This window comes from Nymphaea colorata, chromosome 2 (genome assembly GCF_008831285.2).
Source record: "Nymphaea colorata isolate Beijing-Zhang1983 chromosome 2, ASM883128v2, whole genome shotgun sequence".
NCBI classification, from domain to species: domain Eukaryota; kingdom Viridiplantae; phylum Streptophyta; class Magnoliopsida; order Nymphaeales; family Nymphaeaceae; genus Nymphaea; species Nymphaea colorata.
In genome coordinates, this window is record NC_045139.1 from 19,192,788 (window position 1) to 19,211,117 (window position 18,330).

General features: G+C 38.3%; 3 protein-coding genes across 8 annotated transcripts; 1 reads left to right on the forward strand and 2 right to left on the reverse strand.

Annotated features, from left to right (window-relative positions):
• Positions 1–589: 589 nt before the first annotated feature.
• On the reverse strand, positions 590–5,830 carry LOC116249023 (5'-adenylylsulfate reductase-like 5). Its single transcript, XM_031622118.2, has 4 exons — positions 5,525–5,830; positions 1,545–1,729; positions 1,306–1,430; positions 590–1,199 (listed from the first exon to the last, which is right to left on the reverse strand). The coding sequence occupies exons 1-4, from the start codon at positions 5,729–5,731 to the stop codon at positions 781–783; spliced, it is 936 nt and encodes a 311-aa protein (XP_031477978.1). The 5' UTR covers positions 5,732–5,830; the 3' UTR covers positions 590–780.
• A 2,206-nt stretch (positions 5,831–8,036) lies between these two features.
• On the forward strand, positions 8,037–12,196 carry LOC116247153 (uncharacterized). 6 transcript variants are annotated; one of them, XM_031619145.2, is made up of 5 exons: positions 8,158–8,300; positions 10,827–10,971; positions 11,053–11,123; positions 11,581–11,662; positions 11,740–12,196. In XM_031619145.2, exons 3-5 carry the CDS (start codon positions 11,064–11,066, stop codon positions 11,883–11,885), a joined length of 288 nt encoding a protein of 95 aa, XP_031475005.1. In that variant the 5' UTR covers positions 8,158–8,300; positions 10,827–10,971; positions 11,053–11,063; the 3' UTR covers positions 11,886–12,196. The 6 variants fall into 6 exon arrangements, with proteins under 6 accessions (XP_049931751.1, XP_049931752.1, XP_031475005.1 ...); XM_031619147.2 differs by having other exon boundaries at positions 11,079–11,123; XM_031619146.2 differs by having other exon boundaries at positions 10,827–10,911; positions 11,025–11,123.
• Positions 12,197–14,254: 2,058 nt separating this feature from the next.
• LOC116248228 (uncharacterized protein At1g76070) lies at positions 14,255–15,627 on the reverse strand. Its single transcript, XM_031620890.2, has one exon. The coding sequence runs from the start codon at positions 15,254–15,256 to the stop codon at positions 14,597–14,599; it is 660 nt and encodes a 219-aa protein (XP_031476750.1). The 5' UTR covers positions 15,257–15,627; the 3' UTR covers positions 14,255–14,596.
• Between the last annotated feature and the right edge of the window lie 2,703 nt (positions 15,628–18,330).

Here is an 18,330-nt window from a genome sequence, read left to right on the forward strand (position 1 = left end):
TGGTTAAACTTAAATCACACGTTTTTCTAGAACTGTTGATCTCTAATCTTTTTTAGAAGGGTATGTCTTCTTCAACGTACGTATTCGTTTAAGTTACATTTTTAGGTCTTCCTCCATAAATCATCAGACTTCTTTGGCAAAAACTTCTGTGAAACCATCTGTTTTTAGCTGCTTGACATGAATTTCTGTTAGGCCATACTTTTAGGTGTACTTAATTGATCTTAAACCGTCAGATCGGTTTGACAGAGATTACCTAGCAATAACGAGTAATCGATCGAGCACATAATCTTGGTTTCCGAAAAGGCAAAAAGTTTAATGGCCGGAATTGGACTAAGAGATGTGGCCTGAACAGTTTAATAATTAACTGAAAAACTGAAAACACGTTTTAACGTGAACAGGTGATGAACAATACCTAAACAATTCACACCAAATGGTTCACAACCATCTAAACCCCATGTTTCCTACAAAGGCCTCCGAAAAGTAATCCTCAAAAGATCGCACTTGTAATATATATATATATATATATATATATATATATATATATATATATATATATAGAGAGAGAGAGAGAGAGAGCGAGAGAGAGAGATCTTGGAATAATATTTTACCAATAAATCCGCCGCCGCATCAGTTACCTACAAATTGACCGGAAAAGCTGGCTTTAATTGAATAATATACAAACATCTCATATACAGATCCCCATTCAGACAACAGCCGAAGAAACGAAGTAGAGGAAAAAACGGCGGAGGCACGGAAGCAGCAAAGCATGCTTGCGTTCCGTTACCCCTCCATTCTCATGGTACAAGACGATGATGACTCACCAAGCGATACTGAAGCAAGAGAGGAGGCCCAAACCTTCGCACTTCTTGCTCCTTTCTGAAACTTCCTCATCTCCGACAGCCTCAACTTGCTCCATAACCTCTTTACGTTCAGAACATGCGTTGCTTGTTCCAGTAATGGACTTCTGTTCTCAAAGACCCTTCCCAAGCTTATGCGCCGACCATGTATGTTCCACAACACTTTCATTCGGCAAAACAGCCATGGGCATATGTAGATGAAAGCACGGAAACACAGAAACAAGACCGAAAGGGCAAGGTAGCGTTCCCTCATCAGCGTCTCCCACATGGAACCATGGCGTAGCCTTATAGTAGCTTCCTCCCCTACATTCTCCTTCGTAGGACATAATTCAGCTTCAGTACCTGCAGGAGGAGTTTCATGAGCAGAAGATCTCCATTTTTTTTTTGTTTTTGAGAACAAATCGATGAACCATGGGCTGTACACTGGCCAAGAGTTTGAATGAATTACCTGTGATTTTCTTATAAAACCCTATGAGGGAATCAATGTCCTTTGGCCCATGATAGCGAACCTTGGTTGTCTGGTTTACTATGAGAAATGCAGGTAAACTATGAACTCCATATCTTGAAAAGACGCTGTAAACAGTATGATAATGCCGGTAAATGGAACACATTAGTCAAACCGTTAAAATTTAAGCTCAGTAAAAACAAACATGCACAATGATGAGGAGACAATCCCAGATGTTTGACCTTGGTAAAGCAGATGATTCTTCGACTGCCAAGTGTCTGATGCATGGAAACAAGGAATTAAGCATGTCAAATGCAGCCTTTCCATTGACCGAGAAGGGGCACCAAGTTGCATAGAAAAGTACAGATGTATATGCCTCACTCATGAACCCAGACGTCAGAAGCTCATCGAGGGTATCACCATCCACCTTCAGGATACACAGTAAGGTCAGTTTCAAATTCCACAATGTGGTAGCTACTAACTAGAAACAAGAGAGAAGCTGCTTATTACAACATCAGACATTCAACTTTCAACATTTTCTGCAAAGTGAAGCAGCTATTGTATTTGCAATTTTGTCTTTCTAATGTGACAGATGCCCATTGGTTTGCTCTTTCTCAAAATTCATGAGAAAATAGAGGCCAACTATCAACTTCTATATTCGAGATGAACAGAGATTTTGCGGCAATTATTTTTACTAATTTGCTATTTATGCCCAAAAAGCACTCGTTACTTGCAGAAACTAACAAGAAAATAACGAGGCAAGTTTCCTCCATAAAATAAAAGATAACTGGAAGACGCTAATAAGAAATATAGCAAAAAAATTAGATGAACATTTTTAGCATATGGTCACTAAAAAAGCGTAGAATATCCACCTGTTACCTCAACAGTTGAATTGCACTGAAGAGAACATATAAAATCCATGCTGTTGAATGTCAAAGGTCACAAGTACAAGACACACAGGTAGGATAGCAGATCAAGCATCTGTGATGCTTTAAATGTTTTCCTTTCCAAGATAAGAATTTTGAGAAAAGCAAAGACATGAAGCTTCTTAAACCAATAACAGTTAAAAAAAATACTAAAAGCTTTGTACTAGAAGGAAATGAGTAGCAGTTTATGTCACACAAAAAAGGGGTAATATCCGCATCACTGCAGATGTAGGGGCAGCTCTGACACGTGCCCCAACTTCACCCTCTATCATTCACTTTCAAAAAAAATTTCCCTCTTCTTTTTTCTTCTCTCTCTCCCTCTCTTTGTAATTAAAGTAAAAAAGGGACAGATTAAGCTAAGAAACAGCTATATATATATATATATATATATATATAGCCGCACCCCTGCACCATTTTTTGAAATGTGCTGCACTGGCATCTGCATGGGCACCGGCACCCCGCACCCATATGACATAGGGTTTACTTGAATCATTTGAACACATAAGAAGAAAAGGCAACAGGAAAAATTAGAGAAAGGCAAACAAAGGTACGCTTTTTTTGTTCCTTCTTCTTTTCTCTCCTTTGCTTAGGTTGTTGAGTTAGGCAAATCCCTACCAGATTTGGCAAAGAGATGCACCCAGAAATCAAACAACTCATTTTAGACATGCAAATTGAATGTCTAAATTGAAGTTACCTAGCAGGTACACAAAGCTCATATTGGTGGTGAGTAGTAAGTAAATTTGGATAATGGAACAGGAAAAAGGACTGAATAGAAAGTCAGAAGCTCCTCAGACGCGCTGAAATAAGTAGAAAATGCAGAAACACATTATCTGGAGTATGTAACAAATGTTGCCTCACTCGATTGAAGAAAATGATGCAAACAAGTTTCAAAATTCATGATCATTGACTTATATAACCATCCACACAAATAGATAACAAAAATTTCTATTATTTTAATAAAAGGGGCATACTGCCATGTTCTGTTACCAGAATGAATACCCGTTTGGCATTTGCTGACAAAATAAAACAAGCCCCCAATATCCATGACCAACAACAATAGGTCCAAGTTAGGTTATTTATTTGTAGCAGCAAATCACCTACCTACGCTTTATAGACGAATTTCTAAAGCTATTGCTCATTTGTCAAATCATTAGACTGAGATATCAATTAACAGCTGGATCCTTGGGGATGTATTTTATTTAGGTCCTTTATTAGGCCAACAAAAAAATGGAAGGTTTCAGGTAGTTTTGTTGACCGGAACTGCTGGATGTCTTTTTCATCAGTCACTGTTTACTCAGCAACCTGTTCTCAATTGAACTAATTTACAGAAAAGAATAATTCAAATTTCTTGCCATCAGGTTCTAGCATGATTAAACAACTGCTTTACCTCTTCAGAAAACACCAAAGACATGGAAAATGTCAAATCTAGCGTATGCTAAAAAATAGCCACAGAACCATGAGACAGGGTCCACGTAGATGACAAGTGCAAATATGATTTTCTGTTGCATAGCATTAGTGCCTCACCCAGGTGTCCTTTTTTATTTTTTTGGCGGGGGTTGGGGGTGGTGGTGAGGGGGGTGTGGAAGGTGGTGGAGTGGGGTAAAGAGAACTCTCCAATTCCAGAATATTTTTCTTTGAACAGTGGTGGAGCTAGGGTTGGGCTTCTATAGGCAGTTACCCACGTGCACGTACATAACTTATTTTATTTACATATTGGTTTTCCCACATAATTCAGTTTATCATATGTTGGTGCATCTCAAATATAAGATTTTTTATATTAGTGCCTCTCAGCCACAAATTTCTAGCTCCACCACTGGTTTCAGCTACAGATATCCCAGTAGTAGTGGAGAAACTGATAAGTTATATTACCTTACATCAGTACACAGATCAGTGGTATTCTTTTATGTGCCCATCTAGCAGTCAACAATTATTTTTGTGTCATGTACAGCAAGGAGAAACACAAAGTTCCAATACACTGATAAACTCATTAACAGCCAAAAACCCTGTCAAATCATAAATAGGTCCAATCAGTTAAAAAATTGCAGATGGGAAATAATGCAGTCAGTTTAAAACTTTATTCCTTCACAGAATTCATTTTGAGTGAAGCCAGCACTACATCAAGTAACTGTAATGAAATTCAGATCGAGCCATCGAGGGACCCATTAAATTATTATTAACTGTTTAACAAAGACATGGCTGTCAGCTGGCTCTCCACCAAAGAGGCAAAGATCACTGTTTTTCACGAGAATAGTAGGAGGAATTTTCTGCTAAGTGGCCCATCTACCAAAGAATCAAAAAACACCGGTTTTACTGATGCAGTTTTGTGCGTTCAAAAGCATAGTTCTACCAATCTTTGTGAGAGTGGGATTTTCTTTTAAAAAAGATCAATTCACAAAATGCAGCGAAGAATGGATTCAGATATACAAATAATAGAATTGATATGTAACAATATCAATGAAATTAACTATTCTAGAACTAGCACCTCTGACATGAAAGTCAACGTTAATGTTCTATATGCAAGTTCAACATGGACAGAAATATTAACCAACAAACGTCCTTCACAACATCAACCCTCGAATTCATGAGTAAAGAAGCGAGCTTCATCGCTTAGATTCGTCAAGAACAACCATTGAAAAATCTCAAATTCCACGTAATAAGAAAATAACATCACCGGGAATTCCTTTCTCTTACTAAAACATCAAATGAAACGAAGGCCTTCTTAATCCGTCTACAGACACCAAAAATCTAGAAATCCTATCTAAAACTTCTTACACAATTATCTATACTTGCCCATGATTTGAACGAATCCGTCAATAGGGTAAGTGCATGCAGTTATCTAGCGATTTTTTGCAAGAGAATTCCTCGAGAACAACAGCCTAGCAAGTAGATCTCAACGAGCAGAAAAACTAGATCCACGACTACTCACGACCACAAAGAAGGATTAATTATCCCCTCCCACCACCCACACCCCCCCTACCCCTCTCCCACCACTACCGCTTCTGCCATGAAACATGGGGCAAGTTGTCAGCAGGTATTGTCTCTATGTGCCATAGATCAAAGCAAACGAACAAAAAAGGCGGTGGTCCATCGCCGGCGAAAGTCTAATCATTCTAGATCCGTGATAAACCATCGTTGAATCATCCTTCTAATGCAAAATAACTCAAAAAAAGAAGAACAGTGGCGACGGCAATTATTCCGATTATCCCAGAAAAGAAACATCGAATCCTCTCTTGTCTACTGAAAGAATCACGGGCCAATAACTGAAGGAAAAAAAAAAAGAAAGGAAAAGAACGCACCTGCAAAGGGGCAACAGGGAAAGGGAGAGGGCATCCCCGTCTGGAAAGGACAGCATCGACCGCCGGTTGCACGGGGCAGACGTCAGGATCAGAAACAGCCAACGCCGGGTATCCGGCGAAGCCGGAGACAAGCAGAAAGCCGACCAGGGCGAAGGCGGCCGCCGACGGACCACGGCGGCAGACGCAGAGATTCTTTGCCTTCATCATCTCATCTCAACATCAGCGTCATCCTCTCGACCGCAAACTCTAACCCAACCCGCAACCCGGCTCTCTCTCTCTCTCTCTCGCTGTGTGCAAATGACAGCCTTTCTTCCTCCCTAGCATTTTGAGGGACATTTTCGTTGGAACGCCTGAAGTTTTGAGCTATTTCTAAATCATACCTTTACATTTTATGATTTGCAAAAACCGATTTGGGCGTTATGGCATTCCATTGTGATAAGCAGGAGCTTATGTAACAATCTCTGCATTAATGCCTCTAGATGACCCTAACAAACAACCTGTTCTTAGTTTTTATGGCAGCCTCCAAACATAGAAAACACTCTCTTTACTGTTACCATCTACTGAGATAGTGTCTTCTGTTTTATGAGATTGTATATTGAAAAAAATTCTTCTTTAAACTTTCTCTTTTGTCTTTATAAAAAGGGGCTCTTGGTTTACTATCAATGATACTTTTGTCAACTTTTGACACATTTTGGGCATAGATATAACCTGATAAGCCCAAATTCTCCCAAAAAAAAGAAGTCAAAATTTTGGAAAATTTGGTCGCTGAGCTGAATTATTCAAGCAAGTTCTTGGACTTGGCTCGAATTTTGCCCCCATTTTTAACCACCTCCAGCAACAATACTTTCAAGCAATTGACACAAGTTTTTACAAAACCATGCTCCATTTTTTTAATGGTAATCGATCATAAGCTGAAAGCTGAACAATTTACATTTAACTGCTTCTATAATAATACAACCAAATAGAAAATATTGAAAAAAAAAACGAGGGACTTGTTTTTGGAATTTACTGTCTCTGATGAATCAGCTGAGTTTACTCTTTCACAAAATTGTGGACATGGTTGAAATATTAGTGAATTCAGATCAGATCTTGCCTTTATTGGATCTCGTGGATTTGGAATTGCCTACATAAGCTCAATGATTAAAACTTTGAATGCACAAAATCCAAGATACTTTACATGTGATTCTATTCATGTCTTGGAGAATGAATTATTGGAAAATAGTATCCAGCTGAAATATCGTCAGTGGGACACTTTTATTAGAGGATGCCCTAATAAGGGCTCCTTTTTTCCTTCATTTTTGGTATTTAAAGAATTTGATATTTCCATCATTTTATAAAAACAAGTTTTTTTTTCTCTTTTTTATCTTTTTACCATTCAAGATATGTGTCTTCTTTTCACACTTGGAATGTATTTTCCTTGTTTGGGGTCCGAATATATGACCTCCTCTGCATCTTTATTAGTATATGCTAAAAATACACTTGGTTTTGTAAGATTTCAAAAATAAAAAGGTGATCTGTTTTACGTAAAGTTTTTCATTGACCTTGTAACAACCTGACCCATTCTCGGGCTCGGGTTAATAGCCTCCCTTTATAAGTCCTTAAAAATCTCTCCAAATCTTGTAGATGAAAAAAGGTGTCTGATGCATTTGTTTTAAGCTTGTTTTTTTGTTGAAGCTTTTCATAAAATTTGAATTAAAGTTTCACATCTATATAGTAGAGTACCATGCATTCAAACATGGTCAAGTGAACTTTTCATGTCACTCGCCTTAATTCCAATCTTCGCCTAAATTCATAACAAAAAGTCACATCTGATTTTCATTGTGGTTAGTGATAAAATTAAAATTTTCTTACCAACTCATTGACATTCTTGAGTGGATTGGAAAAATTTTAAAGAGGTCTTACCAACTAAAGATGCATCTGCATAGAGAAAGGAAAAAATGATAGCGACAAATAATATAAGGCACAAATTGCAAACCAAACACAACTTATTTGTGGGTCCTTTTGGCTTTGGGGATAGGAAGCAAGGTCAGAGATTGAGTGCAATGGTGATGTGGAGCCAAATAAGAGACCCTGCTTACTTTTTATTGCTTTTCAAAGGCATGAATTTTCTTTGGAATCTCAAAAAAGAGCATTCAACTTTTATATAAACTGTGTTTTCATTTAACTATCTTTTCTTATAATTTCAGCTTATGGGTGTCTTCATATTTTATATCTTAACATTTTTTTTTATTGGAAATGCAAAGTACTTTACATATTGAGATTTCAGATTTCTAATCCAAATTGAATGAGAGAGTTGCCCTCCATCCGGGGGCAAACAAGAATGCACCTCTCTCATCTTTACCCTAATTTAAGCCAAATTAATCTGGATATCATCTATTCCAATCCCCATTATTTATGGACCTGAATTATTCAATTTGGATCAAGATTTCATCCAAACAGTTGTAATTTGTATCCAACTCGAAGACAAACTCCCCAGCCCAATCCATATCCGTGCCAGATTAATGAGTCGGGCTTGGGTTGGATGTTGAGAGTCCAAATTACTGAGTTTCCGAGTCGGAGGGAAAATGAAATCGAGGGAGTGAGTTGAATCACAGCGAGAAGTATTATGATTTCTGACTGTCGCACCGTCCATCGAGAATCCGGGGACTTCTTCCGCGCCGGACCGGACGGGTTTTTTTTTTCTTTTTTTTTTCCGAGAGATGGCCGGCGGCAAAAACAAAGACTATTGCAGAGCACCGACTGTGGAGTAGCAGGAGAAGAAGACGGCTGCCTTTGGGTACTCTCTCTCTCCCGTTCTCTCTCCCTCCTTGATCGAGGGAACCATGTGGCAAGACGACCATGGGAGAATGCAACTCCTTCTCATTGTAGAGAAGCAAAATAGAAAAGGATTTTTTTTTTACTTTTTTGCTGCATCTTTCATACTACTCAAAAATTAGGAGTTTAAAATGGAGTGACTGGACTAATTTGGGATTCCATTAGCTAGAATTCATAGGCCAAATTGAGAAGAATGTAATGAGTGTCGTGGATTTACCTTCTGTGGTATATATAGTGAAACCGAAATGGCCAACATTAACATGCTAGTTGATCGATTTGTTAGGGAGGAATTATCGTGAGCTTCTTTGATTCCTTCAGCGACAGTTCTTTAAGTGGCGCTCATAATTGGCAGGGTATTTCTCTTATTCCCTCAATTCCACATGCTGAAGCCGAAGACAACCAACGTGATAGTTGCTCGATTTGTCACAGTGGTTTGTTTGTTAGGATGATTGGCAGGGGCTCTTCATACTGCTTAATGCCATAGAACAAGTCGAAGATGAATAACATGGTTATTGATCTATGGCCATTGGCAGTTTGAACCTGGGGTTTCTTATCCATTCGATGCCATAAGTGAAGCCAAGGACCAGGAATGTAGGTCGACTTTCGTTTTAACTCGTGTGATCCTTTGGGGGTGGTCGGGTTTCTTTTTTCTCCTCTTTATTTCAATGCTTAAAACTACAGGGCTGCGTGTGAACCATATTGTATGTTTTGGAAGGGCAGTCATATGAAGTCTGACTGGAAATGTTATTTTCTTCATCCCCTCTATTTCTGCATGTAATGGGTTAATCACAGCAATGATTATCGGAATCTAAACCTTGTTCACATGCTGCAGCATAACTGGACTTAAAAGGTGTTTCATTTTATATTATGCCAAGGTTGACCAAGATCAAGTTTCATCTGGCTTTGAATGATGGAGTTACTTTTTTGGTCAAATTAGTGTGTAGTGTCACGGATGAAACAAAGTCTGGCTGAAAATGTTTTGCTGTCCAAACTATAAGGAGGTTCAATTTATTGAAAGCAGAGAGATTCAAAAGTAAATAAGAACTCCTCTATACCTGGTGATACAAATGCCCCCAAGTTTTACGAGCCTGACTGTTGGTCTAAGTAATGTCCTCTATGGTAGTCATGTTTTTTGTTACAATGGGTATGGAAAGAGAATCACCACGGCTGAGAGCAAGGAAATTGCAGCCAAAAAGATGATGAGATCAGGTACGTTAAGAAAAATATTCATCAAAATTTGTTGACAGTTGGAGTTGAGTTTTACGGGATTCCATGTCCTTCATTCAATCCTTCATATCTGAGAAAGGTACCTATACCTCAGATATCTTTTATCATTTTCTTTTTTTTTCTCTTTTTTTTTGTTAACTTTGTTGCCACCTTCCAGCTGGTAGGATACTCTCACTTTATTTTACGATTGCGTCTGTCGGTAGAGATTATTTAAAACTTGCCAGTGGTTCTTGTTCTTTTTTAGTTGGCAAAGGTTAAGCTCTCCTCTGCATTAGGTCCTCCACGTTTCTAATCTTTCCACGGGGTGTTGGAAGTTGTGCTTCTTTCAGGAATGGAATACAAGGAATTATGTTCCAAACAACATTTGGGTGCAGCTAGTAGGAATATTAAGCACATATTCATATTTATCAGGAAGAATTTTTATGTCCTTTTAATCTTCTACAGTTTCTTGATTGCTATTTATCTGGTTTCTCACTTACAGTTACAGCTTATCCCAGGATCACGTCTTTGTACTCAAAAATAAGGGGGCATGGAGAATTTTATACACATGTTATATTTATCTGGGATCAATTTTATGATTGGATTTAACAGGTAAAATAAACGTAATGAAGTATTAAAGGTTAATATATTGAGAGCTTTTATTCTGGTTAGTCTGAAATCTTAGTTCAATTAACGCCACAGATGAGCCAGTTAGGAAATATTTGATGACATCCATGATAGTGTAGATGTTGGAGGGTCTTTTTTATCTCAAAGGAGAGTAAAGAAAATTTCTGCTGTCCGGGTGAAGTGCTAGTGCAGAAAGCAGCCATGGCGTTTGTAAACGATGCAGGTTAAAGCCTGTGGCTTATGATTAATTGTATAAGTTGTGGGATAAGAATGCAGCAATCTTGTATATGCAATGAAAGAACAAAGCACGTTGGCGTCAACTGACATTTTATAAGTAGGACCAAGTGGAAATGGTTCATATTCAATACACATTCACATTATCAATGATCGACTGAGTTTTCCATTACAATTTCCAGAGATGATCCATTCTGTCACTAATTACCAGTTTACATGTGTTTCTACTTTTTGCTAGGCTAGCTTGTAGTATAAGGATAATCATCTTACCATTATTATGATTCTGTTATAAGTGATTAAGAAGTGGAGATAATAGAATGATCTCTCTGTCCTATTACTCTTCCTGCTTGCAATTCACTTTTTTGTAAGAAATTCTTTCTATCCCTTCTCTAATGCATGCACATCTTTATGTTGATGATAGCATGATTCCAGCAAAAGAAAGGCAATCCTGACCAGTTCCCCTTTCCCTCTTTGACGGGACAGTAGAGGTTCACAAAGTTATTCAGGTGCTTCTTGTGATGTTGGATCATGTTTAGCTATTTGGTGGACAAACTTTAGTGTCGCTGGTAAAATTTTGTTGACATCGTGTTTATGCATTATCTGCGTTGTGTTTATTCAGTTTTGAACTGGATTTATTCTCCATTCAGTCTTTCAATACATGTTGCTCTCGCAGTCGCAGGAGGATAATGCCATGGGGATTAAAGCACCTTCCCTTCAGGTCAGGATACGGGTTTGCTTGCTTTTATATGTTCGCTGTTGATTTGAGAATGTCTGCGTGTACTTTATTGATTTCTAATTCATGAAAGGGCTTTCAAAAATACTGTTATAAGTACCAGTGTTTTAAAAAAAAACACAAGAGGGAAAAGAAAAGAAAATTAAAAAAATTGGGAAAAATCGCAAAATTTTGGAAGAAATACCAAAGTGAAAAAAGCACATTTTATCATGCTTTTTCTCACTTAAAAAAAATTAATTTATTTTATTTTTTTGAAGCTTCTTTTGTCATATATTTAAATATTTTGAGTTTTGGTTAGCATTTTTATGAGAGAATTAGTAAAAAAAAATCAAATCTTCATTTTTCCTTTTTTTTATTATTTTTTAATTTTTTGGAATCCCCAAAAAAGACAGACTTCTTGGTCAAAACCCAAACATGTTTTTCATTATTTGAACAATTGCAGGATTTCATCATGCGTGCTCGTGTACTGAAGCTCTACAGGGATGCATTGAGGACTGCTCGGCGAGCTCCTCCTCACTCCAGAGGTGAGCTTTTTGAGATTCTTTTATAATGCAAGGGAATTTCATTTTGCAGTTTTTGTAACATTAAACAATGTCTGCAGATGAGCTGAAGCAAGCAATGAGGCAAGAAATGGAGAAGAACCGGAATTGTCATGACAGGCAGAGAATTCGCTTTCTGATTAGTGAAGGAACACAGAGATTAAGAGACTTAGACCAGATGCTTGATATGCAGGGACATTCTCAGTAACTCACTTCAAGTAGATTCAGCCTTTCACATAATTCAGTTTTAACATTTGCTATTTGAGCTGGTATTTAAATGGTGTTCGCAATCTGCTTTTAGTGCTTATCCATGGACCATCATAGTCCAAATTGGTGGAGCTTGTATTTTTCTAGTTATGGGGAATAACCCCTTCTTGATGAAAGATCATAACCATCCTTCTCTGTCACGTAAAGGCTGAGATCCGGCTTTCTTAAATCTTTTTCTCGTTATGAACATATTAACAATATTTAACTTTATATGCATATTGCAGCCCCATTGCATAGATCTCTTAGTTTTCACATCTTTGATAGCGATTGAACACCAATGATGAACCGTATCTTTCTAATTCTTTGTATTTCGTTGGTGATTAAAAGCCTTTAATCATGATGAATCTTCTACCTAATTGTGCGTCAATGACATATGTCCTGGTGGGAATTGTTATACAAAGATTCCATTCATCGACTAAACTCGGAACCGAACGTTGCTGGTCAACAATTCTCGGAAAACCCCCTTATGTGCCTCCCCAGTAAAATCTGTTACACACGTTAGATCGATCGTATTGCAGGTAAGCAGAAAATGCTTCGCTTTGCTGGCAGTGGGACGTGAACAGGATCTAAAATTAATGGCCATGATGGCTTTCATTTACCCTTCTTCAAACAACTGCAAATCTGACCCCACTCATTTAAGGGGACAGCTTGTTAAATGTACTGTCACAAGTCCAGTTCTCTGCAAAGTAGTACATCATATATTGTGCATCATTATTACTATAGTAGAAACTTGTTACTGATTGTGTAGATTCATCGCAAAGAAAATGAAATTTCAGCAACCAATTTTCTATTGAAAATATCACTTTTTTTTGGAAATTATATCGGCCTTCGAAAATTTAGTGATTTTTTCTTGAAAGTATACTTATGTTTATTTCAAAGTAGAAAAAGAAAGGCTCTTCCTTTCTGATAGAATTGTAAATGACGGATGCCTTTATTATGGTCGCCATGGTTAATCGTTCCAAATGGTAGTAATAATTTAATAGTTAGCCTTATTCCTAAATCTGAAACTCTGACTTTTCTTTTTTAAGGATAAAAAGTAGATAAAGTGGTATGCCAAAAATCACAATATTTCATCAATGGTTTGAATTCTCCGTCATCATTCCGTGGTGATGATCAACAAGAACCATCACTAACGATATCATGGGGATCTGGTAAACAGGAGGAGATTACTTGATCCTTGACCATCTTTGGGTAGTGATGAATTCTTGGAAAACTGCAGGCGAGAAAGGAAAAAGGTTGTTCAACATAGTGAGCATGCACAATTCTAGCAGAATCTGCTCTGTTTCTACTATTGTCCCTTAACAGATACTAAAATCTCAGATGACAGCAGAAGTAAGTAACAAGTTCGTTTTTTTGGTATACGACACCAGTTCACACAATCACTTTTTAGTTCATCTCTCTCTCTCTCTTGTCAATCTTGAAAGTGGGACAAAAAAAGGAGAAGTGAATTCACATTTTGTTATTGACATGCAGGATGTCTTCGAAGAAGTGACAGTAACTCCCATTTGAGCTTCCTAGATACCTTCTAAAACACCACAAGATGCAGCTATATACATAAAATTGTAACTTTTGAGGACTTTATAATAGAAAATTATCATAATAAACTCGGACATAATGCACTATAGCTGAATATTTGAATTTTGAGTCAGTCCTCCACAATCGCGCCGTGTGATCTCCATGTTCGCAAAAATCATGCTCTTTCAGTGCACAAATAATCTGTATATGGCTTTTGCGTCATCTTCAAGGCTTTAAAATATGAAACGCATCTGCGCAGTTGCTTTGCAAGAAAAAACGCGACTGCTGATCAAAATATTCAGTCAAAACATAGTTGTGCATGAGCATGCCGCAACATCAAAGCAGATTATTTGTTATGGTCTTCACCTACGACGGTGAAAAAGCCACAACCACTTGTTGACACATAGCAAACTGTACTATCTGTCGTTAGGTGGTTGAACTCTTTGAAAGGGCATGACACCCAAGTCGCCCTCGCGGCAATACTGAGTTATTATTTGTATTTCCTCAATCTTCCTTGCAGAAGGCTGCCTTTAGTGTTCGTTGCAATGAATATTTCTTGCAATGAAAATGATGAAAACAATTTCTTGCCAAAATTTCTCAGTTCCGGCAACCATTGAAAGCCTGGTACTTTTATAACTTATCGAGTGCACATTGTTAACCTCCGTTATTATTCCAGATAACATCGTTTGATTAAGGCTGACTTTACTAACGTTCACAGGTCAATTTAGGTGCACCACCAAACCTTCTCACTTAACATATTAAATACAAATAATCCACAACCACAACAACCCTACCTTATGAAAGTTCAAAAAATCTTATAATATATATTTTGGTCGACAAATAATACCATTTACAATTTACACCGAAAGCATAATTTTCAGTAATTAACAAAATATATATATATATATATATTACACATCAAATGACTAAATTGATGGGAGATGTCACCTACCAACATATTCTTTCTTGGCTCTTCCAAAAAGAATCGGTAAATTTTGATGTCGATAACTTATGAAAAAAATAAATAAAACTAGATAGTAAATTATTGTATCTGTGGTGGAAAAAAGAATTACTGCTTCTGCTACTGTACAACCAATCCCTGAAATTACTTCAGATCTGGTGCAACCCCATGGACGTTTAGCTTTTCTTGAGCTGCAGGTCGGGAAGTCTGGCCATGGCCCTCCTCTTCCACAGGTTCACCTCTTCCTTCGGCTGCAACTCCACCACCGCACAACCATCGTCGGCGTCCTCCCAGCAGGCAGAATATTCCATGGAATGATCTTCGTCGTCCGTCAGCGACCGCCAGTCGAAATCCGCGAGCGCGTTCCGCCGGCTCGACAGCCTTTTCATCTGGCCTAACCCTGGCCGGTCTTCGGCGGCCTCGGTAGCCATGGTTTCAGCCGATGCCAGCACTTTCCGGTGCCTGCCGAAGAGCCCCCGCAGCTGGGAATTACCCTTCTTCCTCGGCGAAGAAGGCTCCTGCTCTTGGTCCCCGAAGCTGCGCGCGCGCCTCGCCTGCTTCGAGTTGTTCTTCTTGTTGGTCTGCTTGACCCTTCCCATGCAGGACACCTTAGGCGATGTCGGCTCGTGGGGCGTGCTGAGGAGGCCGGCTCCCTTGGTCTTGACCCTGGCCTCTGCGGGGACTAACATGCCGGAGAATCCCTTGGAGACGTCGGATCTCAGCCGGGAGTGAGTCCCCACATGTGCGTCCTTGCCGGGGCGGAAGGGCTCCTGGCTGCCGAACGGGACCAAGGAAACCTTGGCCAGCCGGGTGAAGATGTTGCCTTTGGATCTCATGAACAAGAGGATCTATCTGCTGCAAAGATGATCTTGATGAAGATGATAATAAACCCAAGTGAAGAAGAAGAAGGCGGCGATGATAATGATGACGGTGACGATTGAATTTGGTCTCTATCTAATACGTGGTTGTGATATAGATCTCAGAGACAGAGATAAAGATAAAAGGAGAAGGAAGAAGGGAGGCCCGTTTAAATAGGGATGGAAGATTGATCGGCGTTCAACATCATAAGAACTCCGTCATATTAAACAGCGTGAGCTGAGCCCAAGACTCGACATGACACGTTTGGAACTTCAGCCGCGTTTGCATGTCACGTGGGGCCCACATCAATGTGATCGGGACGGGAGGACCGAACAGCTGAAGGACTCGACCTGGAAAGGCCTGTATTTACCCACCAGCGTTTGTCAGGGTGGAATTATTTTCCCTCCTCTTTTTATCTATTTGTAAACGTGTTTTTATTCAAAGTCCGAGAGATTTGGTATAGCTGGTCGGATTGGGTGATTGAGGTCTATTTTCATAAAAGGTTAAGTACCTCATGAATGGATCATACTTGAGCGCATGGTACATTGGCTCCATCGCTGCCCTTGACCCTGTGTTCTCGATGAGTGGTGTTTCGACACTCGTTTTGAAAGGTGGGAGATTTAGTAATTTTTTTGTTTGGCAGAAGGATGACGTTGAGAAAAAGATGGGGAAAGTTTTACGGTGGATGGGTTGTTGAGGAAGGGGTTTAGTCAAGGCAGACGGGCTGGAGCAGTTGTCAAACTAGGAATTGAATTTCCCTTCACTTTCTTGAGAATTCCATTTCAGGGGCCCTTCGCTTTGACCTGGGATGTGAAAGTTTCCGGTGTTGCGTCGGATCCGGGTTTTCTTGAGACCCGAATCGGATCTTGGCGCACACCGAATTCGGCCGGATCCAACCTCGTTGAATTGGATCCGCGGTTGGACTTGGTTTTAGAGGAAGAGAAAGTCTTGCTTTTGCTGACGAAAGGCAGGGCTTGAGGTTAGACTTTAGCATTTATAGCTTTTTATTGTCGTTTTAATTTTAAATAAAAAAATACTATTTTTATTTCTTTCAAAGCTTTTGGCACCAGCTATAAGCGTAGTTCTTATTCAAAATATCACCTATTATCAGGGGTGAAGCTAGGATTTTTTTCAAGAACGGGACAAATGAGAGTTGGATTTGGGTAGGGCCAAACTGAACTCACATTCAAAAAATACATACAAGCAAAAAAAAAATCAATTTTTATACTGTAATTTTTTTTTTCATTTGCTTGGGGTAGGGCCATGGCCTAGGCGCCATAAGTGGATAAACATATATGCTATTCTTGACAGAATCAAGAATTTTTTATTAAGGTTTACTGTTATATATATATATATAACTGTAAGACATCTATATAAAAATTTTAAAAAAAGGTTGGTGTTGGCATGGGCACCTATATGTAGCTCTGCTACTATATGCAATTATATAGAACCAGATGAGTGAAGGTTATGATTTCTAAAGGGTTGTCGGCAAGATTGGAGTAGATTAGTGGAGCACTTGAATAAGTATCCCATAAATTTACTTTAATTCTGAGGTAAATTCTATTCATAAAACACTCACATGTTGTTCCTAATGCCAAACAGCCGTGAAACTCAAGGTTTGGAATTGGACATTATTGGTGTGGCATAAAGTTTTTAAACCATATCCACTCGATTTATCATTCAGACATATAATTTTGTCCCGAATACTTGTTCGGATCTCAAGCTTTGGAACCGCATGATCAGGTTGGAGTTACTTGGCTGTACGTGTTCAATGGCCGGTTATGCTTTATCTGCATTCCAAACCATGGAATCGATCATGCAACAAAAGGTCGAGGGTGAAAATGTATACAACTCATAATATAACAAATCAAGTACCAATACATGCTTGATGGGCAGATGTTAAAAGGAAAAGCACAGTGTGGTTTCAACTCATGGTGGTCAGGGGTGGAGTAAGGATTTTTTTTTGTTGCAGGAGCGAAACTATAGTTTTAAACTTTTAACAAGGGCCGAAATAAAATTTTTCAAACATTTTTTATGCGTTAAACTAAACTTTTTAAAATTTACGTATATATTTTTGAATTTTTTAAAATCTAAAGAGGGCCAAGGCAATGGCCCCTCCTTGCTTTTACTGATACAATACAGATTTTAGACGATGGTAGCTCTTATTTACCATGATTTCCTCCTATAAATATTTCCCCCTTTTTTTGCATTATAATTATCTTCGATAAATTCCAACATTATCAACCGTTGTGATTCTTACCTTCATTTTGGCTTGATCTTTGATTTCTTTTCTTGAACTATGATAAGATGTTGATGATGATACGACCTGCTTTCTTTTTGGCTGTTGTCGCATAGCATCCTGGAGATGGGTCTTTTTTGTTTATCATATCTCCCAACAGCCGTTCTTTGGATATTTGATCAATCTTGAAGTGCATGATCTCTTAATCTTTGTACTGTATTAGCTTTTGGCTTGATACACCCAGAATTATGGAATTTTTAATCAAACGCTCATTTTTAAGAAATTGGAATTATCAAACAAACTGACTATTTTGTTTCCGGAACTAGGAAACATAAATCCAGAATTTTGATTCCATTCCAATTCGAGGAGGAATTTTGATTCGGGAAGTTTCATTCTTAAATCAAAATTTCAAAACCATCAAGCCCGGAATCTTATAATAATTGTTCTCGTTTTTAAGAAATGGGAATTGGATAATCGAAGACAGAATTTTGATTCCACAGTCATAGGCTCATTCCAAAATTAAAGTTCAAGAATTATGATCCCACTTAAGAGATGGAATTATGATTCCAGAAATTTGGATTTTTTTTTTTCATCTCGCTTTGGAACACAAGGCATGAAGGCTTTAATTCACAATTCTAGAATTTTAATTCTCTTGTAATCAAACGATTCATTTTCAATTTTAAAATCAAAATTCCAGACAATCAAACACAAAAAGAAACAGAAACAGAAACTGGAATTCTCATTCCCATTCCAGTTTGAGGCAGAATTTTGATTCTCCCCAAAGAAAAAGAGTTGAGTATTGGCTTACATAAA